The sequence below is a fragment of the Felis catus genome (genome assembly GCF_018350175.1).
Source record: "Felis catus isolate Fca126 chromosome C2 unlocalized genomic scaffold, F.catus_Fca126_mat1.0 chrC2_random_Un_scaffold_69, whole genome shotgun sequence".
NCBI classification, from domain to species: Eukaryota; Metazoa; Chordata; class Mammalia; order Carnivora; family Felidae; genus Felis; species Felis catus.
In genome coordinates, this window is record NW_025408507.1 from 92978 (window position 1) to 119166 (window position 26189).

The 26189-nt window shown below is 39.9% G+C and overlaps 1 protein-coding gene across 4 annotated transcripts; it reads right to left on the reverse strand.

The window, feature by feature from the left end:
* Positions 1 to 1511: 1511 nt before the first annotated feature.
* Positions 1512 to 25179, reverse strand: LOC123378908 (phospholipase A and acyltransferase 1). 4 transcript variants are annotated; one of them, XM_045051532.1, is made up of 5 exons: positions 24986 to 25131; positions 24061 to 24179; positions 16030 to 16168; positions 10329 to 10597; positions 1512 to 1756 (listed from the first exon to the last, which is right to left on the reverse strand). In XM_045051532.1, exons 1-5 carry the CDS (start codon positions 25050 to 25052, stop codon positions 1655 to 1657), a joined length of 696 nt encoding a protein of 231 aa, XP_044907467.1. In that variant the 5' UTR covers positions 25053 to 25131; the 3' UTR covers positions 1512 to 1654. The 4 variants fall into 4 exon arrangements, with proteins under 4 accessions (XP_044907467.1, XP_044907470.1, XP_044907469.1 ...); XM_045051535.1 differs by lacking the exon at positions 24061 to 24179 and having other exon boundaries at positions 24986 to 25142; XM_045051534.1 differs by lacking the exons at positions 24061 to 24179; positions 24986 to 25131 and adding an exon at positions 23326 to 23349.
* Positions 25180 to 26189: the final 1010 nt, after the last annotated feature.

Here is a 26189-nt window from a genome sequence, read left to right on the forward strand (position 1 = left end):
GGTTTGACCTGAAGATCCTCAGGAGCTCCTTTCTGTCTCCACTTCCATTCCCTCTCCCATCGGCTGGCGTGGTAATCCCACCACACCCGAGTCTCCTGCTTTGGGTAAAATTTGCCCTCTGCGGTCATACTTTATTAAAAGGTAAGCACACCCTGGGAAAGGTAACACATTACAATCTCACCCTAATTTGACAATATTAGAAAAATTCCTTTTTTTTTTTACTATTACTTGAAAGGAGAGCATAAAAGGAAGAAGAAACTTAATGTAGAATAAAAATGAAGGGGTGACTTTGGATCACGGTATCCGGTAGAAGACACCCACCCCTCCCAGAGGACAAGTGGAGGAAGAGGGAGTTTGGGGGTTATCTGGAGACAGAACTGGTGTCATAAGAAAGGGAACGGATTAGACAGGGAACAAGGAAGAGAGATGGGGTCCCTATCATTAATAGGGTCATAGACCCTATCTATTCATTGAGTCTTCTGTTTAGTTACTTTATCTACCGCGTTCCTTATTCCCCGATCATACCCTCTCACCCCCATTTAATTGAACTTTTTCTTTGTTTAATGTCATGCTTTTAATTATGACATAAGAAGGATATCATTGCTTAGCAGTGTGGTTGGTAGGGTAATGTTACAATGTCTGATACAATCCTAGGGTATCAAGACCTGCATTCACTTTTTTCCACCTGCTGCCAACAGGAATTGCATTGGGAACATATTAAAAAGTAATTTGTTTCATTTAACATATAATCAACAAAATGCAAGAATAAAATCATGACACTCCTTGACTTACAGTAAAAGCCTTAAACAGTAACACGAGATATTGTTTTCTAAAAATGGCATTTGAAACCTACATTTAATGATCTCTTGTTAGGGTTAAAAGGGTCAAACCCCCGAAATACTTCAAAGGAAACAATGTAGCTCCGTAGAACAGAACAACCCACTCTTGCTGTTCACTCCTGACAAATGAGTGACTTCCAGGGAAATCTGGATCCCAAACACCAGAGCAAAGGATCCCAACTCCCATCTGCTCCACCCCCATCTGCACAGGAACTAGGAGCTAGGAGTCCACCCTCAAATGGATTGTGAATCAAAGCTCCTCAAACTGCCTAACCAAATGCTCAATTTCCCAGTTTCTTTTTTTTTTAATATGAAATTTGTTGTCAAATTGGTTTCCATACAACACCCAGTGCTCATCCCAACAGGTGGCCACCTCAATGCCCATCAATTTCCCAGTTTCTTTTCTGTTCAGTTAGATGTCAATCTCAACAATTTGGGAATCTTAACATTTCTTTTAAAACCACATACAAATGGCTCTTCATTCCTCTGGCAAGTACAAAATAGCCCACCCTCAGGAGAAAGGAAACCAATATTTATGGTAAAAGACAAAATATGATGTGATTGTGTTAAGATCTTCCGCTGGCTTGCTCAAAAGGCTACTGCTTCTTGTGTAAGCTGCCATGGCAAATCTCTGCTGGTAGGGAGAAAAATTTCCACGGCTCAATAATGAGATAACATCAGTAAGCAATTTATTAAAGAGACTGCCATCCATCACTGGAATTTTGAACAATAATGATGCATCGAAAATAAGTATTCCCAGTTTTTTTTTCCCTCCTCACAAATTCCTTCAGTTCCAATATCTCTTCAGTAAATTGTTAATAGTATTTTGCTCTTTGTCTTTTTGGAAACAAGCCCAGGAGTGAGAAGACACCAGCAGCAGCTGTCACAAACCCAATGGTACTTATTGCTTGGTTGGCCTATAGAGAAATGAGAAACAAAAAACACCACAGCTTATTCTAAAGGCACCTCAGTGTCCTAAATCCAAGCAAACTGAAGACCCTTTCGATGACACTGGAAAAATTTAAAGCTTCATGCCAAATTAAATTCTGTGTGAAGATGAATAAATTTATAATTTTTATAATTATGACAAAGAGATAGTTAAATACACGTAGGTATACGTTTCTCATATTTTTATGGCCCCCAATAGTTTATAACTCATTATGGCACAATTCCTAATAATCATCATAGTACATCTGGGAGGTAGTGCTACTCCTATTTGGGAAAACTTGGTAAGTTAAGTGATTTGCCTGAGGTCATGCCACCAACATGTTTAGATATGGGTTGAGCCATGAACCATGTGTTTCCCTTCCAAACAATCCCTACCTCCTTAATACACCCTAGTTTGGTCTATACCAGAGTGAATATCATGTGTATGTGTGTTCCTGACTCAAGAATGTCTACTAGAGAAAGAATTCACAGATGTAATCTAAACTAAATACCTATATGCTCTTATTTGGTAGCTACAATTTCTCTTTTGATAAACAAACTTCAAAAGAGGTCACTACTGATGTTAACTATTGTGTCACAAATTAATTTCTCATGTAGACAAACTAAAATAAACTACTCTCGAGCTCAGTTGTCCATAAAGGAGTTCAGACGTTTGCAGCTTTAAGGGTATTAATCATCATGATGAGGCGTCTAATAAATATTCATGATTTTCATGGCACTCAGCTAATATTGCCTTCCATCTGCATGAGTTTGCGTGCAGTTTTATGACCCAAAGGTCATATTCAGATGCTTCAGAGTCATCAGACATTCTGAAAACAACAGTTGTTCTCTGGGATTGAAGAATCAGGCTTTCAAATAAAGCAAAACATTTTCCTCACATGATTCCAGGGATGAACCCAAATGCTGGAAAGCCTGACCCAGATCACATTTGAGCATGCCTTCGCTCTAACCCACAGGTCTCCACCACAGAGCCTGCCACCCCCACGTGACTACCACATAGTGCTGCCTCCCTACCTGCAGCTTCCCTGTGGGAACCAGACTGCAAGGGCTTGGCCAATGACAGGAGCATTTACTCCATTTATATCACCCTGGGGTCTGCAGGGACAAAGCCAGTCACCAAAACTCCCTGCTGTGCCACCATCCCCAGCTGCCAGGGAGAGTGGCAGCTGGCGAACAAATGACAAATGCTATTTTACTTTACAATCCTAACTTTATTTGGTTGCTTGATTATTTTACTCATAATTTTTAATTAGTCACCACCTAAGTTATTTCCCGGGGAAAGGGTCAGAATTTGCTGCAGTCCAGAACTACCCATGGGGAGCCAGGGGGACAGGCAGATACAAGACAGAGGACAAAATTCCAAAGAGAGGCAAAATCAATAATCGGATAGTCAATCGGATAATCAAGCCTAACTCTCATATAATTCCAGGCAGATGCTGAGATCCCAAGATCTGATACAGGGAAATATGGTGGTGGCGGGGCAATGAACAAATAGGAAGATGCAATTGGTATCTTTAGAGAGAGGAGTCAAATGGCAGTAGGGTACAGCCCTGGGGAAGATCCTGTGGGCTTCCCAATTCCCAAACACTTATTTAAAATTATATTCTAGATGGCAAAATCCTGTGACAATCCCTTGGCGTTTTGTGTAATGGGATCTGCTAAACGCAGACCTAACTCACTGGGTATCTTTCAGCCAGTAGAAATACAAGAGATGAAAGAAATCCCACAAATCTAAGAGGCCTGGGGAAAGCAATGTGATCCTAAGCCAAAACCCCCTGAGAGCACACAGGCCAGATACAATTACAAGGAAACTATTTCCTATAGTGCACGTGGTTTCCCAAATCCCAAACACTTACTTCAAGTTACATTCTAGATGGCAAAACCCTGTGTGATTGGGACAATCCCTTGGCGTTTTGAGTAACAGGATCTGACTTGCAAGATTGTAACATCTCAGAATGTTCTCAGAACCTATATGAACACGAGCTTTTATTTCACAACTTATTTAGGATTATAAAGTCACCTAAGCTGACTCTTCATACTTTTATCCTTTACAGGCCTTTCTGACTGTGGGCCATAATAAAAACCTCATTCTGAGGATCTAAACATGACCACGGAAACATTAGTTGAATCTGGAGTGCTGTATCCTAACATAGCATAGCTGGGTCACAGATGACCACAAGGTCTACCAAAATTCCTTTTCCTCTGAGACTCTAAATTCACAGTGCTATGCACTGGAGCACAGTCAGAGTATATTGTAGATCAGCTTGTTCAGGCCTATGCAAGAATGCTGCCATCTTCCACAAAGCTAGGCACATTTCAATACCTTGGTAAGACTATACCAGGGGAACATGTCTACTTAAAATCTTTTTTAAAAGAAAAGACAAGCCACATACTAGAAAAAAACAAAACAAAACATTTCCAACAGGCAAATCTTACAAGGAACTGTTATCCGAAATATGTAAAAAGCTCTTAAAACTCAACAAAAAGAAAACAAGCAAGCCACCCAGTTTAAAAATGGGCAAAAGATCTCAAGAGACACATCGTCAAATATGCAAATGACAAAGGAGCATATGAAAAGACGTTTAACTTCATACCTGTTTAGGGAATTGCAAATTAAGACAGTGAGACACCACTGTGTACCTATTAGAATGGCTAAAACCCAAAATGCTCACAATACTAAATGTGGAAGAAGACATGGAAAAACAGGAACTCTCCATTCATTGTTGGTGGGAATCCAAAAGGGCACAGCCACTTTGTAAGACCTTCCATGGTTTCTAACAAAAATAAACATATCCTTACCATACAATCGAGTAATCATGCCCTTTGGTATTTACACAAAACCCTGCACACAAATGTTTCTAGCAGTTTTATTCATAATTACCCAAACTCGGAATCAAACAAGATGTTTTTTAGTTGCAGAATGTACATCCAGACAATGGAGCGTTACTTGGTGATAGAGAAAAATGAGTTACCAAATCATGAAAAGACATGGAGGAATTTTAAATGCATGTTGCTTAGTATGCATTCTTCTCAGCAGTTGCCAGAGACTTCAGAGGAGGAAAGACGAATAGGCAAGCAGAGCACGGAGAAGTTTTAGGGTAGGGAAACTATTCTGTATGATACTGTACTAATGGATATATGTCACTATACAGTTACAATTTATAGAATGCAAAACACTAAGACTAAGCCCTAATGTAAACTATTTTAGGAGAAGCAAAATTTTTCCTTTGTGCATCTTAGGTTTTCAGCTGAGGCTCACTAATAAAAGGCAAATTGACAAGAGAAAAACAGAGGTTTATTAACATGTACATCTCAAACATACACAGGAGAAACTCAGGGAAGAGTAATTCAAAGAGGTGGCTTAGAATTCAGGCTTACATAGCACATCTTCAGCAAAGATCAATACATTTGTAGAGTAATGGCAGGACAAAAGAGAGCAGTTTCAGGCTGCCAAGGATGGCAGACCACGGTAAGGTAAACATGGGAAATTAAAGGCAAAGGCTAGTTAGTAAGGGTTGTTATATAACATTTTTTTTTTACATTTATTTATTATTGAGAGACAGAGAGACACAGAGCATGAGCAGGGGAGGGGCCAAGAGATGGAGAGACACAGAATCCGAAGCAGGCTCCCGGCTCTGAGCTGTCAGCACAGAGCCCGACACGGGGCTCGGACTCACAAACTGCAAGATCATGACCTGAGCCAAAGTCGGACGCTCAACTGACTGAGCCACCCAGGTGCCCCAGTGAGTGTTGTTATTTAGATTCCTCTACTGGTTGTCTGTGATGATTAATTGTTGTCCTTCCTGCTAGCAAAGGGAAGAGGGACACCTTTCAAAAATGTATCTCCCACTTTTAGGCAAATATGTGGAGAGCAGGGCCTGCTTCTTCTCAAGTGCCTTCAGCTCTTGATAATAAATAATAATCCTTATGCCACATATTTTGAGGTGATATTCTAGTTTCCTTCACTATGGACTTTGGTGGATAATGTGTCAGTGTTGGTTCATTGTTCGTAACAAATATACCACACTGATATGGAACGGTGATGGTGGGGGAGGCCGTGTATATGGGTGATGGGGAGGGGGTATGTGGGAACTCTCTAAAATTCCAGATCACATTTGCTGTGAACTGTAGATTACTCTAAAAAAAATGAAGCCTATTAACTTTTTTAACACAAAAAAAGCACGAAGAAGAAAAAGATGGACCATGATCCTTCCACCTTTCTAATCTTTTTAAATGCAGTTGAGGTCTTTAAATTTCAGAGAAATACATAGCCATTCCCCAAGAAAACTGTTCTATGTTCAAGACCCCTAATCTCTTGCAGCTAAGGCAGTCCTGAGAAGAAAATACATTGCAATCCAGGCCTATCTCAAGAAACAAGAAATATCCCCAACCTAACCTCACACCTAAAGGAACCAGAAGCAGAGCAGCAAAGAAACCCCAAATCTAGCAGAAGAAGAGAAATAATACAGATGGGAGCAGAAATAAACATTATAGAAACTGAAAAAAACAGTAGAACAGATCAACGCATCAAAGAACTGGTTTTCTGAAAGAATAAACACAATTGATAAACCCCTAGCCAGACTTTTCAAAAAGAAAAGAGAGAGGACCTAAATAGATAAAATCATGAATGAAAGAGAAGAGATCACAACCAATACCACAGAAATACAAACAATTATTAGAGAATACTATGAAAAAATATATGCCAACAAACTGGACAACCTGGAAGAAATGGACAAATTCCTGGATACCCACACACTACCAAAACTCAAGTGGGAAGAAATAAAATATTTGAACAGACCCATAACCAGCGAGGAAACTGAATCAGTTATCAAAAATCTCCCAACAAATAAGAGTCCTAGGCCAGATGGCTTCCCAGAGAAATTCGACCAGACATTTAAAGCAGAGTTAATACCTATTCTTCTCAAGCTGTTCCAAAAAATAGAAATGGAAAGAAAACTTCCGGACTCGTTCTATGAAGCCAGCATTACCTTGATTCCCAAAGCAGACAGAGACTTCACTAAAAGGGAGAATTACAAAGCAATATCCCTGATGAACATGGATGCAAAATTTCTCAACAAGATACTGGCAAATCGAATTCAACAGTATATTAAAAGAATTATTCCCCATGACCAAGTGGGATTCATTCCTGGGCTGCAGGGCTGGTTCAATATTCACAAATCAATCAGTGTGATCCATCACATTAAAAGAAGAAAGGATAAGGGCCATATGATCCTGTCAGTAGTTGCAGAAAAAGCATTTGACAAAATACAGCATCCTTTCTTAATAAAAACCTTCAAGAAAGTTGGGATAGAAGGAACATAGCTGAACATCATAAAGCCATATATGAAAAGCCCACAGCTAATATCATCCTCAATGGGGGAAAATTGAGAGCTTTCCCTCTGAGATCAGGAACACTACAGGGATGTCCACTCTCACCGCTGTTGTTTAACATAGTGTTGAAAGTCCTGGCCTCAGGAATCAGACAACAAAATGAAATAAAAGGCATCCGAATTGGCAAAGAACAAGTCAAACTTTCACTTTTTGCAGATGACATGATACTGTACATGGAAAACCCAAAAGACTCCACCAAAAAGCTGCTAGAACTGATATATGAACTCAGCAAAGTCGCAGGATATAAAATCAATGTACAGAGATCAGTTGCATTTCTATACGCCAATAATGAAACACTAGAAAGAGAAATCAATAAATTGATCCCATTTACAATAGCACCAAGAACTATAAAATACCTAGGAATAAACCTAAGCAAGGATGTAAAAGATCTGTATGCTTAAAACTATAGAACACTTAAGAAAAAATTGAAGAAGACACAAAGAAATGGAAAAACATTCCTATGCTCATGGATTGGAAGAGAAAATGTTAAGATGTCAATAATACCCAAAGCAATCTACACTTTCAGTGAAACACCAAAATTGCACCAGCATTCTTCTCAGAGCTAGAAGAAACAATCCTAAAATTTGTATGGAACCACAAAAGACCCTGAATAGCCAAGCTAATGTTGAAAAAGAAAACCAAAGCCAGAGGCATCACAATCCCAGACTACAAAGCTGTAATCATCAATCTACTACAAAGCTGTAATTATCAAGACAGTATGGTATTGGCACAAAACAGACACATAAACCAATGGAATAGAATAGAGAACCCAGAATGGGACCCACAAATGTACAGCCAACTAATCTTTGAGAAAGCAAGAAAAAGGTATCCAATGGAAAACAGTCCCTTCAGCAAATGGTGCTGGGAGAACTGGACAGTAACATGTAGAAGAATGAAACTGGACCACTTTCTTACACCATACACAATAATAAAGTCGAAATGGATTAAAGACCTAAATGTGAGACAGGAAACCATCAAAACCCTAGAGGAGAAAACAGGCAACAACCTCTTGCCATTTGCAACAATGTGGATGGAACTGGAGGGTATTATGCTAAGTGAAATAAGTCACTCAGAGAAAGACTGATACCATATGCTTTCACTCATATGTGGAATTTGAGTAACTTAAGAGAAGACCATGGGGGAGGCAAATGGGGAAAAATAGCTTTTAACAAAGAGGGAGGCAAACCATAAAAGACTCTTAAATACAGAGAACAAACTGAGGGTTGATTTGTGGGGGGTGTGGGGGAGAGGGGAAAATGGGTGATGGGCATTGAGAAGGGCACTTGTTGGGATGAGCACTGGGCATTGTATGTAAGCAATGAATCAAGGGAATCTACTCCCAAAATCAAGAGGACACTATATACGCTGATGTTAGCTAACTTGACAATAAATTAGATTTAAATAAATAAATAAGTAGATAAATACATAAATAAATAAATTTGTTGACACTTTCAAAAAAAGGCCCTTAATCCCTGAGGAGACCCCAAAACTAATCCAACACTAGCTATTGTTGGTAGTAACATTATGAATTGTTGATAGTAATGAAAATAATAATAATGTGCTACAGTTTCTATCAGATCAACATAAATTTTATCGAGGAGTACCAATACAGCTATAAAATTCTTAATTACTATAATTAAAAATAACATTCATCTAAGACACATTGTTTATTGAGATGGATGATATGTAATACAGGGCACTAAGAGACTTCAAATATCTAGTATAATCCCCCACAGAGCCTCAGTTTATAGGTTGGGAAACTGATAAACAATGTTCTCCAAGCCACCAACCTAATAACTGGGGAAGATGCGGTTGTAGCTCAGGTAAGCACAATTTCAAAGCTTAGGTGAGTTCTTAGGGCTGTCACTGTACTTCCTGCAACAGAACCAGCTAGAGAACAGTTCTAGTTGTTGAGGAATGATTAATTTTTCATGGGTCTTGATTCTGGGTATGAAAGGGGAAAAGATGAGGGATGGTAAATTAGAGCCAAAGCAAGAAGATGGTTCTGATCCCATTTTTTTTTTTTAGCCACATTAAAAAAAAATTGCTTCTTGAACACAGTGGACAACTTTATCATTTACAAAGGAGAGGAATGGACTCCACTTCCTAGTTACACTCTTAGTTTTTAATGCGAAGGTGAACAGGAATTTGTGTGGATATCTTCTGTGCTCTGGCTCAGAAGCGATTTATTGTTACATGTGAATAGCACATTCATTATGTTAATATATTTCCTAATAAAAATGCATTTCCAATTAAATTATTTCCTAATGAAAACAAATGTATCCTTTCATTATGTTCCCTGTCCCATCTTCCCAAGCTTCCGTGAGGGGAATTGGAAACTAATTCCTTAGAACAGATGTTTCTGTAACTGATTCAACCATTTCAGGATACTGGGAGCCTTTATTCATTCTTTAATATCCCCTTAATAAATCTTTAGGTTAGAACATCAATGTTGGAATTGGATTGGTGCCACAATAGGTAGAAAGAAGGCAAATGAACCAAACGTGCTTTTAGTTAGGAATCTGCCACGCTACAAAATAGTGTGAGAGATGACAACATTGCATACTACTTTAAAAATAAAGTAATTGATCCATTTTAAGAAATCATCCAAAATCTCAACCAATCAAAGGATCTGCTTAAAAGCACAAGATTCCTCTGAAACTAGCATTGCAAGGAGACAGAAACAATTTTCAAAGCCACCGAAACATGTCTGTCATTAGCTGGCCTCTCTCAGTCAGGTAATGGAGATGAATCTCAGAGTTACCATCTCTACTTCTGGAAAATGAACTTCCATTTAAATATTTCAACATTCTTTTCAGAATGTCCCTTTCAGCATGTGAGGCTGCTGTATGGCAGAAAAACGGAAGGAAGGAACCCTGAAGGACAGAACGCAACAGGACTGACAGAAAAGCTATGGTCTTGATTCGGCTTCAAGCTCCTTCCAGCCCCAAATTCAAAATGTCCACATTCACGCATTAATGTGGTCATAACTGCTACCTGATCTGGGACACCTCAATTCCTGTCCTTATCCTTCAGGATTCTCACCTTTTCTCCATTCTTTTCATTTTGTTTTAGGCCCGAGAATCTTATAGTCAGTAGTGCTTATTTTCCCAAGGTAAGAAACTTCTATGTCTTCTAAAGAAAACTCACCTGCTCTGAAACTCCTTCTCCATAGCGAAGCAAAGTCACAAAATGCTCACAGTTGTTGACAAGTATGTCATAATCCACCTCCTGTCCAATAACAATCTCTGACCGCTGCATGACTTCCTCCATGGGGAGAGGAGGATAAGTTTCATCATATTTATTGTTTATTCTGTATGTGTCGTTTCCCACGACATCCTTCAGGGGCTGCATCTTCACCAGGGCCTTCCTGCTAAATATAGACTTGGCGCTTGTAAATGCTGCAGGAATGCCATCCTCTATAAGGAGAATTCTGGTTAGCAAGATGTGGTGACCCAGCTCAGAGAGCCCCAATGCCAGAGTATTGCAATGCCACATGTTTGGAAGTGATGGAGTCACTGAACCCAGCTCGGTTCCCAACTTAGCACCAAACCAGAAGCTACTTAATCATACCAGGCTTAATAACTCACTTGGTAGTTTATCAATAACACTTCATACTATATGAGGGAAAATAGAAGAGAAACCTGTATCTGCCCGTAGAGAAAATTGAGTGAGAAAACTACCCATTCTTGGGGAACAAGTTCTCTATCAACTGGCATTATTATTAGAGATCTTGGTATGTGTTCTTTTCATAGTACAGATAAAACCATTCTCCTTTTTTTCCATAAAATATGCTTTTTTTCAGCATCTGAACCCTTCCCAACTACTCTCTTTGGGCCTCAGCTGTGTGCATTGTGATTGATAAGCTCGTCCTAGTTGTCTAAGTGTGCTCCTTACCCCTTTCTCTCTTTTTACACTTGTTCTTTCAACTTGGCTTCAATCTGGTTCCAATTTGAAACCCCTCCAAGGGGTCAGCTGGGGTCAAGCTGGGGCCCTGCTTTTATCTTGCCAGTTCCTTTAGGCCAAAAACTAAGTCCTGAAACTGAATCTAACCTAGTAGGCCCTGTCCACCTGATGCAGCCCCATGCAATGCCACACCCACCTGTTACATGTCCCACCCCTGCAACTCCCTTTTAACTGCCTCAGTTGGCAAACAGTTGTTTAGACTGCTAGATACCTTTGTCTCCTGGTCTGCTACTGCCAGCATCTGAGGTTGGACAGATGATTGCTCTAACACCTGGCCCTGGTCCCTCTCCATCTGCCCAAGACTGCTATGCTTGGCTATGTGTTCAAGTCAATCATGAGAGAGTCTCCATGTAACCGGTGTGTAGAGAGTCTTCCTTTTTGTAATAACTAAAAGCTAACTTTCTTTTCCACTCCCTTTTTTTCCTACCTTCCAAGTTCCTTTTCCTTCAAGCAGCATTTCCAGTTAATATCTTACACATTGGAAGTTCTTGTACAAGTCCTTAGAGCAGAGGTCTCCTAGTTAGAATTACTAGTTTTATTTACATTAGTCTGGTGCTATCAATTTAGAGAGGAGGATACTGAAGCTTAGAGAGGTAAACTGGCTTGCAAAATACCACCTGAGTAGTTAATAGAACCAGAAAACTGCGTTTCAGTCTACAGGATCAGAGCTCAGTACTAGAACCATGTTAAAATGGAGCTTAACACATGAAAATAAGGGAAGAGCAGAAAAATCTCTTATTGTTTTCCGGACGTGAAAACTCAGAGATATTGCAGCATTGCTTACTGTTAATCACTAGACTCTGCAGAAACTAATGGGTGTGTATCATAAATGTCACTTTATTTGCCATTTCCACTTCCAATATTCTAGAACAACAGGCAAATATGATGTTGCAAAAGTCACTACATTAAAAATTCTCAGACATCTCCAAGATAGTAAGACCAAGGTTATTAAAACTTCTTTCTAAACATAACTTGAAGAAAAAAAAAATCTCCAGGCTACTTGTTATTTGCATAGATTTTTTTTCTTAAAAAATGAATTAATTTGTGCTTATTTCTAAATAGGAAATATATAAAAAAAACAACATAAATGTGTAAATTTAAATCACTCATTATCTGCCCAACCATAATCATGTTATTATTTTGATAATATTATCATATCCTTTTATTATGTCTTTTATTAACACATGTATATTGAAGCATGCCTATGTGTGCATTCACATGGGTATATATTATTTCTTTGCAAAGTAGGTATAATATGACACACTGCATTTTTAATCTAGATTTTTTTCAAGTAAATAGCATGCAAGATTATTTCTCAAGCAATTAAGCATGTCCAGAAATATGATTTTTTAATGGCCGTTAAATAGCTATTGTTTTGGCTTATCTAGCACCCCATCCTACCTCTGCCTCTTTCTTTCTGGAAATGATTTTGCGTGGGCTAATCACAGTATCTCCTTCTCCAGGGCACAACGATGGTGCAGTGATGGGCATGGGATCCACACTCACCCAAATCAGATTGTTCTCCATGCTATTTCTAACTGCAACAGGCAGGGATTGACCCTCTCTTATTAGATCACAAGACTATAAAATGAGAGCCTAAGGATGTTGATGACTATCAGTTCAGTCTCCTAGAGAGGCATAGTCTGGGAGAATTAAGACAATACTTGGAAAGGAAATGCAGTTGTGAGTCTTGAAACTCATGCTTATACCCCTACATCCAGGCATCCTTGAAGCCAGCACCAACCATCTTTATCCTTTTTGTAGTTTTCCTCAGTGAAGCAATGAATTTGCCTTTTTGCTTATGTTAACTTTTGTTTCTGTTCTTGCATCCAAAGAATTCTGTCAATATTCTGTGACAAAGTCCTAATTCACTTAACTAGTCCACTATTGAATCTAAGCCATTGTTGGCTTCTTTTTTTTTTTTTAACCTCTTCATCCCCTTCACATATTTCACCTATCCCTCCCCTCCCCTCTGGCAACCACCCATTTGCTCTCTGTATTTGTGAGTCTGTTTCTGGTTAGTTCATTTGTGATTTTGTGGGTTTTGGTGTTTTTTTTTTTTTTTAGATTCCACATAGAAGTGAAATCACATGGTATTTGTCTTTATCTTATTTCACACAGCATAATACCATCTAGATCCATCTATGTTAAGGCAAATGCAAAGATCTCATTCTTTTTTATGGCTAACATTCCATTATCTATATATTACATATTATGTATATATGTATGTGTATATACATATACATAACTTATTATGTATATATATATATATATATTTGTGTGTGTGCGCATGTGTGTGTGTGTGTGCGAGTATATATTTTACATCTTCTTTACCCATTCATCTCTCAGTGGACACGTAGGTTGCTTCCTTATCTTGTCCCTTGTAAATAATGCTGCAATAAACATAGGGGTACATACATCTTTTCGAATTAGTGTTTTCACTTTCTTTGGGTAAATATCCAAAAGTGGAATTATTGGATCATTGGTATTTTTTGAGGAAATTTTAATTTTCTGTGGAAATATCATACTGTTTTCCACAATGGCTACACCAATTTATATTCCCACTGACAGTGCAGGAAGATTCTCTTTTCTCCACATCCTCACCATCATTTGTTATTCTGCCATTGCCTGTTTTTTAAACTGTTATGAGATAGAAGTGAATACCTTTATGCTGAATGTTATTCTACATCTTTATATTTCTGAAGAATAGACTCAGAGAAGTAAAATTACAGGGTCAGAGCATAGGAACTCTTTTAAGACTCTTCATACACACTATTACATTGTTTTCTTTTTTTTAATATATGAAGTTTATTGCCAAATTGTTTTCCATACAACACCCACTCTCATCCCAAGTGCTCATCGAAGCACTTCCATACAACACCCAGTGCTCATCGAAGGTGCCCTCCTCGATACCCATCACCCACCCTCCCCTCCCTCCCACCCCCCATCAACCCTCAGTTTGTTCTCAGTTTTTAAGAGTCTCTTATGCTTTGGCTCTCTTCCACTCTAACCTCTTTTTTTTTTTCTTCCCCTCCCCCATGGGTTTCTGTTAAGTTTCTCAGGATCCACAGAAGAGTGAAACCATATGGTATCTGTCTTTCTCTGTATGGCTTATTTCACTTAGCATCACACTCGCCAGTTCCATCCATGTTGCTACAAAGGGCCCTATTTCATTCTTTCTCATTGCCACGTAGTACTCCATTGTGTATATAAACCACAATTTCTTTATCCATTCATCAGTTGATGGATATTTAGGCTCTTTCCACAATTTGGCTATTGTTGAGAGTGCTGCTAGAAATATTGGGGGTACAAGTGCCCCTATGCATCAGTACTCCTGTATCCCTTGGGTAAATTCCTAGCAGTGCTACTGCTGGATCATAGGGTAGGTCTATTTTTAATTTTCTGAGGAACCTCCACACTGCTTTCCAGAGCGGCTGCACCAATTTGCATTCCCACCAACAGTGCAAGAGGGTTCCCATTTCTCCACATCCTCTCCAGCATCTATAGTCTTCTGATTTGTTCATCTTGGCCACTCTGACTGGCGTGAGGTGATACCTGAGTGTGGTTTTGATTTGTATTTCCCTGATGAGGAGCGACGTTGAGCATCTTTTCATGTGCCTGTTGGCCACCCGGATGTTTTCTTTAGAGAAGTGTCTATTCATGTTTTCTGCCCATTTCTTCACTGGGTTGTTTGTTTTTCGGGTGTGGAGTTTGGTGAGCTCTTTATAGATTTTGGATACTAGGCCTTTGTCCGATATGTCATTTGCAAATATCTTTTCCCATTCTGTTGGTTGCCTTTTAGTTTTGTTGGTTGTTTCCTTTGCTGTGCAGAAGCTTTTTATCTTCATAAGGTCCCAGTAGTTCATTTTTGCTTTTAATTCCCTTGCCTTTGGGGATGTGTCAAGTAAGAAATTACTGAGGTCTACGACTGAGGTCAGAGAGGTCTTTTCCTGCTTTCTCCTCTAGGGTTTTGATGGTTTCCTGTCTCACATTCAGGTCCTTTATCCATTTTGAGTTTATTTTTGTGAATGGTGTGAGAAAGTGGTCCAGTTTCAATCTTCTGCATGTTGCTGTCCAGTTCTCCCAGCACCATTTGTTAAAGAGACTGTCTTTCTTCCATTGGATATTCTTTCCTGCTTTGTCAAAGATGAGTTGGCCATACATTTGCGGGTCTAGTTCTGGGGTTTCTATTCTGTTCCATTGGTCTATGTGTCTGTTTTTGTGCCATATTAAATTGTTTTCATGAATGATGTTATCAACTTTCATTTCTTTCAACAATATCCTTGCTTTGGTTTCATTATACCCTTATCAACACTGACTGTTATCACTTTTAAATGTTTGCTAATGTGATAGGCATAAAATGTGTTATTCTGTTGTACAATTCCTAGACCAGTCCCTTTAAAGATGGGTATTGACTTCTGCTTTTCTTCTTCTACATACTGTTCATAGTTCTTTACCCATATGTTTGTTGGGATTTTGCTGTTTATGTATCCCCAGCATCTAGAATAGCCTTTGGCACATACTGGGTAATCTATAAATAGATGTTGAACAAATGGAAATGATTTGTGTGATAGGTAAAGACACTGACGCTTATGTTTGTGAGCAATATTCTCCCCAGTGGATTATTTCCTTTTTAATTATGTTTTTTTAATCCAGAGATTTTACTGGATTCTAATGTTAATTGGTTAACATTTTAACGTTAATTGGTCTTTGTGATTTAGCCAAAGCCACTTTGGTCTTACTATGTCCTTCATTAAACCTATTTCAGATAGATTTATCTACTTTCTACATTTTATTTCTTTTTTTTTTTTATGATTTCATTCATGATTCCTTCTTATAACAAGAGAGTTCAAAACCTCCAGGAGTTGCGGGAAACAAAACTTACCTAGAGGTGCTATGTTGATAACATAACCATCACCCAGGTACAGTGCCCAGTGCTGATAGCCAGAACGAAACACTTCAATCAAGTCCCCCGGCTGGGGGTTACCAGGATAGCTCAAACTAAAGCAATCATTAAACGCCATCTGCAATGACAGACACAAAGACAATCTAGCTGACATGACTTGCCAAAAGAAAATCAGTTTAAGACCTCCACAGAAGTATAAGGATACAGAATTTATTGGGATTGCATTCCTTATTAAAGACTTAAACTCACACCACTGTCCTTTGTATGATCATTCTTTGTATGATTCCAACACTGAATTATGTGTGCAAAAGTGAAAAAACAAGTGGGAAAGAATTTTTCTGCTAATTGTTTAATTTTCTATAGCAATGCTTCTCATCCTGATCAACCCCAGGGCTCCTTTACGATAATCAGCATCTTATAGTTCTCTCTTTAAATCCAGATATTCATAGATAATATGATTTACCCATACACAAAATTTCAAAAATAGTAATATGGTGCCCTATTGGAACAGAAAGGGGAAGTAAATTTACAATAGTATGTATTTTACTTATGTAAATAGTCGGTCCATGACTATACAAAAAGATACAATAAAGTGTCCATAAGTGTGCACTTACTTAGCATGAAAGAGTCAACTGTCAGTGGCAGAAGATGAGAAGCCTTTCAGCCTCTCAAATAAGTAAAATCAAAGAACAAGGTATGGGAGGACTGACACTGATATTACGTGGAAAAAATACCTTGTATTGCAAAACTTACTCTCTCATTTAACTTAAGCAGAAAGAAGTTCCAGACTCAGAGGAGTGGCAAGTCACATATTCAGTCATACTGTAATACACGGGACATTTATTCCTTGTGCCAAACTGCTGTGCAATTTAGGTACTTCAGTCTCTACCCACTAAATATCAGTAAATGCTCTTTGTCATGTGACAACCACAAATATCCACACAGATTTCCACCCCTCCCCTACTGCCCCATTTACTGCCTGATTCCTGACTTACTGATTCCAGAAACAGTGTTAAGGTGGTCACCGTAGAAGTGAGACAACTTGGAAGGTTGGGGAGTTCGTCATGTTGATGAATATGTCTGAAAATTCTAAGCTTGGTGAGTTTTTTTTTTCCTTTTAAGTCACTATTTTTCAGAAAAAACATATAAGTCTCTGATGGTCGATTTTTATGAAAGGTTACATTTTCTACATATGTATGGCATGGGAGTAGAATGACTCAGCAGGCAGAAGTTACAGACATTCATCAATACTCAAAAGGAGATTTAGTGCTATATCCATGTTGAATCTCTAATTGACAGCAGAGTTTCTCATCATCTCTCACTCTAATGTAGATATGTACGCTCAATTACAAAATAAATCCAAGTGCCAGAAAGGGAAATTTCCAAACCATCTAAATTATATTCATAACAGCACAGGCTAAGGACTTGGGAATACAGACTATCATTTTGCTGGCACCCTAAAAGTCTTTTTTTACAACACTTAATATTGGAAGGGTGTTTTCCCAAGTATTTGTATGCCATCTGTTGAAAACTTCAATCACCACACTGTCACAGGAATCTGGCCAAATGTACGCTGTCCATCTGTTGAAAAATAACTATTAAAACAACTTTATAGGAACCATTAAGTCTAACCACTCTCTCAAATATGTTTGAGTCTTATTAATATGGGGTTCAGAATTTGGCCACATGGGCACCAAAAGGAAAAATAGATAATATACTAGGAAATAAACAAACACATTTCCCATGAATGGGATTCAGCAAGCACACACAGCTGCTTACTAGAATTCAGCGACCTAGCCAAGCTTACAATAATAATCACCCTTTGAACAGAGAGCACTTTGTAGTATAACTTTTTTTTTTCAAATGCACTATTGCAATTAACCCTATTTAACTTCTTTAAAACCTACCACTACTTAGGTTATCGTTCCATTGTATAGAAAAAAGTATATAGTAGCTAATGCCAACTTTCGGAAAATACCCATTGAAAGCTCATACAGATCACTTATGTTGGGGTTACATCACAATAAACCCATCGTTAGTTGAAAATATCATAGGTCAAAATGCATTTAATTCACCTAACTTACCAAACATCTTAGCTTAGCTTAACCTACCTTATACATGCTCAGAGCACTTATGTTAGCCTACAGTTGGCAAAATCATCACAAAGCCTGTTTTATAATAAAGTATTGAACATCTCATGTAATGTATGGAGAACTGTACTGAAAATGAAAAATGTGGTTGTATGGCTATAAGGGTACAAAATGGTTCTAAGCATATCAGTTGTAGTTGCTACAGCTCAGCACCACTGCCCCAGCAGCCAGAGACAGGATTGGATGTATCCTGGATGATCTAGCCCGGGAAAAGATCCAAAGTCAAAATTCAAAGTATGGTTTCTACTGAATGCATATTAGTTTTGCACCATTTTAAGTAAAAAAAAAAAATCATAAACCAAACCATCGCTGAGTCAGGGACCATTTATATTTTAAATACAGAGGGGGAATAATGGAAACGGGTGTTAAAGATGTGAGCTCTTGTCTCAGGTCGTCTGTTTGCTATAAAAAAATAGCAATAGTTGGGCAAAATGTCTGTGTCACAGTTTCCTGTTTTTTTTTTTTTTTTTAAATTCCAGTTAGTTAGGGGCGCCTGCGTGGCTCAGTCAGTTGGGCATCTGACTTCGGCTCAGGTCATGATCTCACGGTCTGTGAGTTTGAGCCCCGCGTCGGGCTGACAGCTCAGAGCCTGGAGCTGCTGACAGCTCGGAACCTGGAGCCTGCTTCGGATTCTGTCTCCCTCTCTCTCTGTCCCTCCCCCACTCATGCTCTGTCTCTCTCTGTCTCGGAAATAAACATTAAAAAAAATTAAATTCCAGTTAGTTAACATCCAACGTAGTATTAGTTTCAGGTGCACAGTTTAGTGATTCAGCACTTCCATACCTCACCCGTTGCTCATCATGACAAGTGTCTCCTTAATCCCCATCACCTAGTTCACTCATCCCCCTGTGGTAACAGTCAGCTTTTTCTCTATAGTTGAGTCTGTTTCTTGGTTTGTCTCTCTCTTTCTCCCCCCATGACCATTTGTTTTCTTTCTTCAGTTCCACATACGAGTGAAATCATACACTATTTGTCTTTCTCTGACTGACATATTTTGCATCAGTTTCTCCACCTTGCAGGCACGTATAAGAATATCAGTTTCTCTCAAAAGGTTGTGGCAAGTAACCTCAAATGGACGGGCTAAAAACTGTCACAAGTGCTTTGTGAACTGGCCAGAGCTAGACAGGTGGACGGTAAAACAGCAGTGGCTCTTTGTACATGTTGCCACAGTGGTTCATGGCTTTTGTGTGATTTTGGTTCCTTAGCCTTTCAGCCACAATAATGTTGTGGAATGGGTAATTCCACTGCCCACTTTTAATATATTTAACACATTTTCCATTCTGGCATATGGTTTGCAAACCGATTTATGAAATGTAAGCTAATTGATTTCCTGAAGCCTATCCTATTTATAATGAAGGATGACAAGATAACAAGGAAAATATTTCTTGTGAGGTACCACTCAAGAAACTAAGGGAAGAGACTGGAGGCTAAGATGTACGCGGAAAGTGAGTGCCCACACCAAGTGCTTAGAATCGCAGCAATTTACTGCAGAAAAGTACTTTAGACATTAATCCACTGCTCTCCAAATTTGTTTTTAGCATCAGAGCCCTGAATTAAACCAAATATCAGATGGGCCCACAAAAATATAAAACATAAAAGTAGCTCTGCCCTTGACGAAGTCAGGAAAGAGCATGAGAGCCCCATCTGCTCCTCACTGCGGCTGCTTCTGAGGTTTTCTGGGGCCCCAGAAATTCTAGGAATGGAGCTTGAATAATGCCCATCTAGTTCTAGCAGAAGCCCCTCATTTTCAAGACAGAAGAAATAGAAACAGGCAGGTAATTTGACTTGTCAAAGGTCATATACTATTTTACAAAAGATTTTCAATAGTTGCCAGAGCAGGGGTTCCTGGGTGGCTCAGTCAGTTGAGTGTCCGACTTCGGCTCAGGTCATCTCATGGTTTGTGAGCCCACATCGGGCTCTGTGCTGACAGCTCAGAGCCTGGAGCTGCTTTGGATTCTGTGTCTTGCTCTCTCTCTGCCCCTCCCCTGCTCATGCTCTGTCTCTCTCTGTCTCAAAAATAAATAAAACATTTTAAAAAATTAAAAAATAATAATTGCCAGAGCAATTGAATATTCATTGCAAAAAAAAAAAAAAACTAAACTAAACTAAAACCTCCACATAAGTCTCACATCTTATACAAAAAATATTTCAAAACAGATCATGGAATTAAATGTAAATCTATAAAACACAGAGGTGGGGGGAGCACATAGGAAAAACTCCCCAGGATCTAGAGGAGACAAAGAGTTCTTAGTCTTGATACAAAAAGTACTACCCATAAAAGAAAAAAAAAACTGACAAATTGACATCCTCAAAGTTTAAAACTTTTGCACTGCAAAATATCTTGTTAAAAGCTCAAAAAGACAAGCTATAAAATGGGAGAAAAGATTTGCAAAACACATATCTGAGAAAGGACTAGTATTGAGAACACGTAAAGAACTCTCAAAACTCAAGAGTAAAAGGGCAAAGAATACAATTAGAGCATGTTCAAAAGACACAAAGACGTTTCACCAAAGAAATGACACAGATGTCAAGTAAGCCATGTTAAACACCATTAACCACTTGGGAAGTGCAGATTAAAACCACAATGGGATAGCACTCCACACTTATCACAAGCGCTAAAATAAAAAATAGTGACAACAGAAAATGCTGGCAAGGATGCACACTAAGTGTATCACCCATTTGCTGGTGAGAATATAAAATGGTATAGCCACTCTTGAAGCAATGCAGCGATTTCTTTAAAAACTTGTTAACTACCATACAATCCAGCGATTGTACTCCTGGACACGTACCCCAGAGACTGAAGACAATAAAGACTTATATTTACACAAAAACCTGTACGTGAGAATTTAGAGCAGCTTATTCACAATAGTCAAAAACTGGAAATAGCCCAGGTGACCTTCAAGGTGTAAATAAATTGTGGTATAGCCATACCGTGGAATACTACTAGGGAATAAAAAGCAACAAACTATTGACACATTCAGCAACCTGAAGGAATCCCAGATAAATAGGCTGAGTGAAAAACGCCAATGCCAAAATGTTTCATACTCTATGATTCTTTTTATAGAACATTCTCGAGATGACAAAATTATAGAAATAGAGAACAAATAGTTGTTGCTAAGGGTTAAAAAAAGTGGTGAGACGGAAGTAGGTGTGGGTATAAAAGGACAACCTGAGAGATTCTAGAGATGATGGAAATGTTTTCATCCGGATCATGCCAATTTCAATAACCTGTCTGTGATATTATACTACAGTTTTGCACGCTGTTACTATTGGGGGAAACTGGCTAAAGATACAAGGGCTCTCTGTCGTATTTCTTACAATTGCATGTAAATCTACAATTGCCTAAAAACATAGGCATTAGTTAAAAAAAACAGACCAATGCTTTTTTTAATATAGAACATAGAAGAGGATAAATATGTGGAAGTTATATTGAGGCAGATTTTAGCTGTGCATAAGGAAAACTTCTTTGAAAGTGATCCAACAATGGAATAGAGTACCTTGTGCAAATAGCAGGCTGTCACTGGGAATGTTTAAATACAGTAAGGGTTGATGAAAATAACATTTCCATGGTGGTGGTGGGAGGGGACAATAGTTAGAGTAAGAAGGCCTTGAAAGGTCCCTTATAAGCTCTAATGTTCTCTCATTCTATTTCCCAGGAACTGTACAAGGTGTGATCCTCAAATCAACACCATGAAGTAGAGATAATTATTTCCCCCATTTTACAGATGAGGCATATGATGTTTACAGCAGCTCAGGAACTTACCCAAAGTCACACAGGGGAAAAGGGCCAGGACTCAGATAAGCCTACCTCCAAGACCAGGTTCCTAATCCCATTCTTACTGCATTGCCTCCATTGCTGACACATCTGTGGCCTTTTTTTGAATACTGTTGGACCAGGTAACACCTGTGAGCTAATTATTATGATCACCATTTTATAGATAAGGAAACTGAGACTGATGAGTTAACCATCAGGCCTAAAGTCACAAAGGTAGTAAGTGACAGAGATAGAGCTCAATCCCAGGTCTGTCTTCTTATTCTAGACTGCATGTTCCTGCTTTATACCACTGATTCACATCACTAACCAAAGGAATTATTACTAAACGACATTTCATTTTTCCCTCTTCTCAAAAACCCATTGTGTAGAGAAGTTGCAAAAGCACAAAGAATAAACATTTCATGTAACAATACAGGAAGTGTTTAAACATTTATATGCAGAACTAGTGAGTAATGGGAAAAGGACCTTGGGGAATCCCTGCTCTTGTCCTGCAGGAGAGGTGTCAAGGTGGGGCTAGAAGCATCTAGAAAGTACCTAGACTCAGACGTTAGGGAAATGGCTATAACCCATCTGGTTGGGTAAGTCGATAGGCAGGGGCCATGTCTACCCATTTCATTTGGGCACAAGATAATATTGTGCTTCATAAACATGAGTTAACACAGAACCCATTAAAGATACATTTATGAAGTCCTCTACTATGATCTGTGTGTGTCACCTTTAAGATAAAAAAATACTTTAACAGTTCATCTGCACCGATTTGTTTATCTAGTTTATCATCAAGAGGGGCATGAAGGTAAGTCTGTAATCTTTGTACAAGAAACAGGCTACCCTGTTCATAGCACCCTGTTGGTCCCAAAAGATATAACTGCCCCCCTGAACAGATAGGGACAGGCTGATTAACTTCTGCTCATGTCCATGAGGCCACCTGTGTAACAGGAATACTAAGAGCACTTTTTCACAAACTACTCCCAAGAATGCTGTGGAAGTATGAAATACTACCACAGACCATCCCTAGTCCAACAGTCTCCCAATGTGATTTGAACCCTTTCAGCTGCATTTTTTCCATCCTTGGTCCTCCTACACTGAAATGGCCCCATGAAGCTCTGCAGTCTCAGAATGACTACTCCACAGCCCCTCAGAGCTCTAAGGATCTTTGGTCAGACATCCTCACTCTGCAGCTGAGGGTTCCACCTCACTGCCAAGTGAACCATCCTCCAAACCAGATGAACTATCCTCAGCCACTGCCTGGAATCCTTCCAAGGCTCCCCACTACTGACTCCCCACCTTGCCTCCATATTTTCATCACTGCATCCCAGGAAAACCAAACTATTCATTATTCCTCACACTTACCTGGAATTCCGTTGCTAACACTGCACCTTCTACCTGGAGTGCAGTGCCCATTTCCAAATGCCCCCCAAAGCCCCACTCTTGGGGATCCAGGTCAGATGCCACCTCCTCTCCAAGATCTTCTTGCAGTCGGCCAGAAATGACATCTCCTTGGGAGTTTCGCGGTGCGTTTTATCTAACACCCATTGTGTTTCCCACACCTGCGTCAGTTACTGGTGTCCCGGGAATAATTTCTTCTGCTGGTTCTCGTTTGTCTCTATACCTTCAGTTGCTAGCAGAGCGCCTGGCACAAATAACTGCTGAGTAAATGTCTAATGAATGAAGGAATGAGAAGCTCAAGCCCAGGGAGGACAGAGTGGCTGGGGTTTTCCAGCACATAAATCATATTAATAGTCTTGAAAGCCAAAGTAATATCACCTAATATCTTATAATGCTAATTACTTGTATTATAATCCATATTCATCCAGTGAGGACGGTGGGTTTAAAAAAGCCTTTTGGATGGAAACCAATTTGACAATAAATTTCATATAAAAAAATAAAAAAATAAATTAAAAAGCCTTTTTGGGCAGGACCAGTTTTCTAGTCATGATTCGGACACTTAATAACTGTGTGACTTGGAGACTGAGTCTCTCCCTGTGGACTCAGTTCTCCAATTTGTAACAAAGAGGGGTATTTGACAAGTGGTGCAAACAAGGTTGTCTGGAAGCCTAGAGGGCCTCCCCACCACCCCCAGCACACCTTGCTTGGGATCCGGGTCGTCTTTCCCACCGGCGGCAGCTGCTGGGGTCCTGGGGTCTCCCTGGCCTCGCAGCTGCTGCCTCTTCGGCTACTGGCCACGGGCCCACTCCATCTGCTCCCTGGGAAGGTCAAGGCCACAGCAGCTCACCCCCACTCAGCGCCAACCCTCCAGCGCCAACGCCAACCCCACCGCGAGGAGCTGTCCTGGCGCCTCGGACACTGCTGCGCACGCTCAAGTCTTCCGCACCCGCCCGCGCCACCGCCTGGGTCCCCACCCTCACCTGGAAGAGCCCGACAGAACACCTGATCTGTACGTACGCGCGCGCGCGCGCGCGCGCGCGGTAACTCACAGACACACAGCGGTCAAAGCGCAGCCCCAGCATGGAATTCCGACCAATGACTGCAGTGCTCCGCTCCCAGCCCCTAGGACACTCCTACATCAAACTTTGATGGTCCCAAGGGCTGTGCTAGGGGCTGCAGTTGCGAACTTGACTTGTGGAGACACTCGTCATGAATGCACACTCACCGCTAGCTGTACACACCCTTCTAGCGCGGCACAAATTCCTTTACCCAGGAAAGGACCCATAGTCCCTGCGCCCCAAGAAAGCAGCTGGGTCTTTCAGCAAAGGTGGGGAAAGGGAGTGGCCTTAGAAACCCTCCCTCCCGGCTTCCCACCACACACACACACACACACACACACACACACACACACACACACACCACAGGGTGAGCGCTTGTGAGCCTGATCCAGAGCCCAAAGGCTGTGAGGACACACATGGACCCCGTTCCCTTTGGACCCCTCCCTGTTACCACCCTCTAGCCTAGGATCAACTTCGGAGTGGGAAGGGGAGAGAAAGGAGAAAGGAAAGAAGAGTGTGCCCTCCCGCTACAGCCAGGTATTAGTTTCTCCCAGGGGCAAATTTACCTGGATCCTGATGGGGTGGGGCCTTCCTTAAAGACAGAAGTCTCTCTCTCTCAGGCAGTCCATTCATTCCCCCTCACCTCTTCTGCCCTTCCCCTACCAAAGGTCTGGTTCTGCAAGTCCCTTATTCAGCGTGATTTAGGTGCACGTGACAGAGCAGGGCCTAACTGACTCTCTTTCAGGCCTGGAAGGCCAGCAGAGGCTTCCAGAAATAAAACCGTGTGAGTTAAAAATAAAGCTGGGCATGAAGAGTATCCCCTTTCTCACTGCTAAGAAAAGGGAGGCCAGGAATACTAGCCAGCTAAGTAAGGAAAGCCAGGCGGACTGCTAAATGAACTTTTTGGAGCTCTGCACAGGACTTTCCTGCAAACAAGTCAGAACCTAGATTTTTACTCTGAATTAAATGGAATCTCAGCTGAAAGGCAGGATTCAGAGGCTGAAATAGCTTGCTAATTTTGTGTGTGTTGCCACAGTGGGATAAGAATTATGTAAAGATGCAGCTGCCTTTATAAAGGAATCAGGTTCTGTCAAGATTAAGGGTGAATCTGCATGGTTTGAAAGTGAGTCTGGGTTTGGCAACTTTGGAGACATAGAGAAGGTAAAAAAGACATCGAAAGCATCAGGGATCTGGGTACAATTACTGGCAAAGTGGAAACTAGAACACTTGAGAGGTTGTGGCTTTGTGGGTTTTTTTTCGAGCTTATATTTTTATTACATGTTCCCTATTTAATATATTTTTAGAGTCCTAAACTGAATCAGATATGCCTTTCAATCCTCGTTTAAGGTCTCGGAGAGAAAGCCATAAACATGCATTTACTTTATGTTCCTCAACTATTTCAATTGAGTCATCACTGAAGGAAGTGGTTCATGATTTTCTACAGGAGAGTTATTGTGAGCATTTATAAAGCCATCCTGCTTATGAGTTAAATTTATTATGTTTGCCAGGTTAATCTGTTTTCTCTAATCGGACACTTAATCATCCAGTCTCCTCTCTGTATTATGGATTCATGAGTGTGAACCAAGGAGGATTGCTCCAGTCAGGGCAAAATGATAAATTATCATTTCATTTTGGGGGTATTTGTGATTAAATGCATCATAATAGAATTAAAATGAAATAAATCTTATGATTTTACTTCCAGATCCCTGCCAGGTATAGAGAAAATGCATTTGGTTTAGGGTAAATTCAATTTGACATCTGAATGAGATT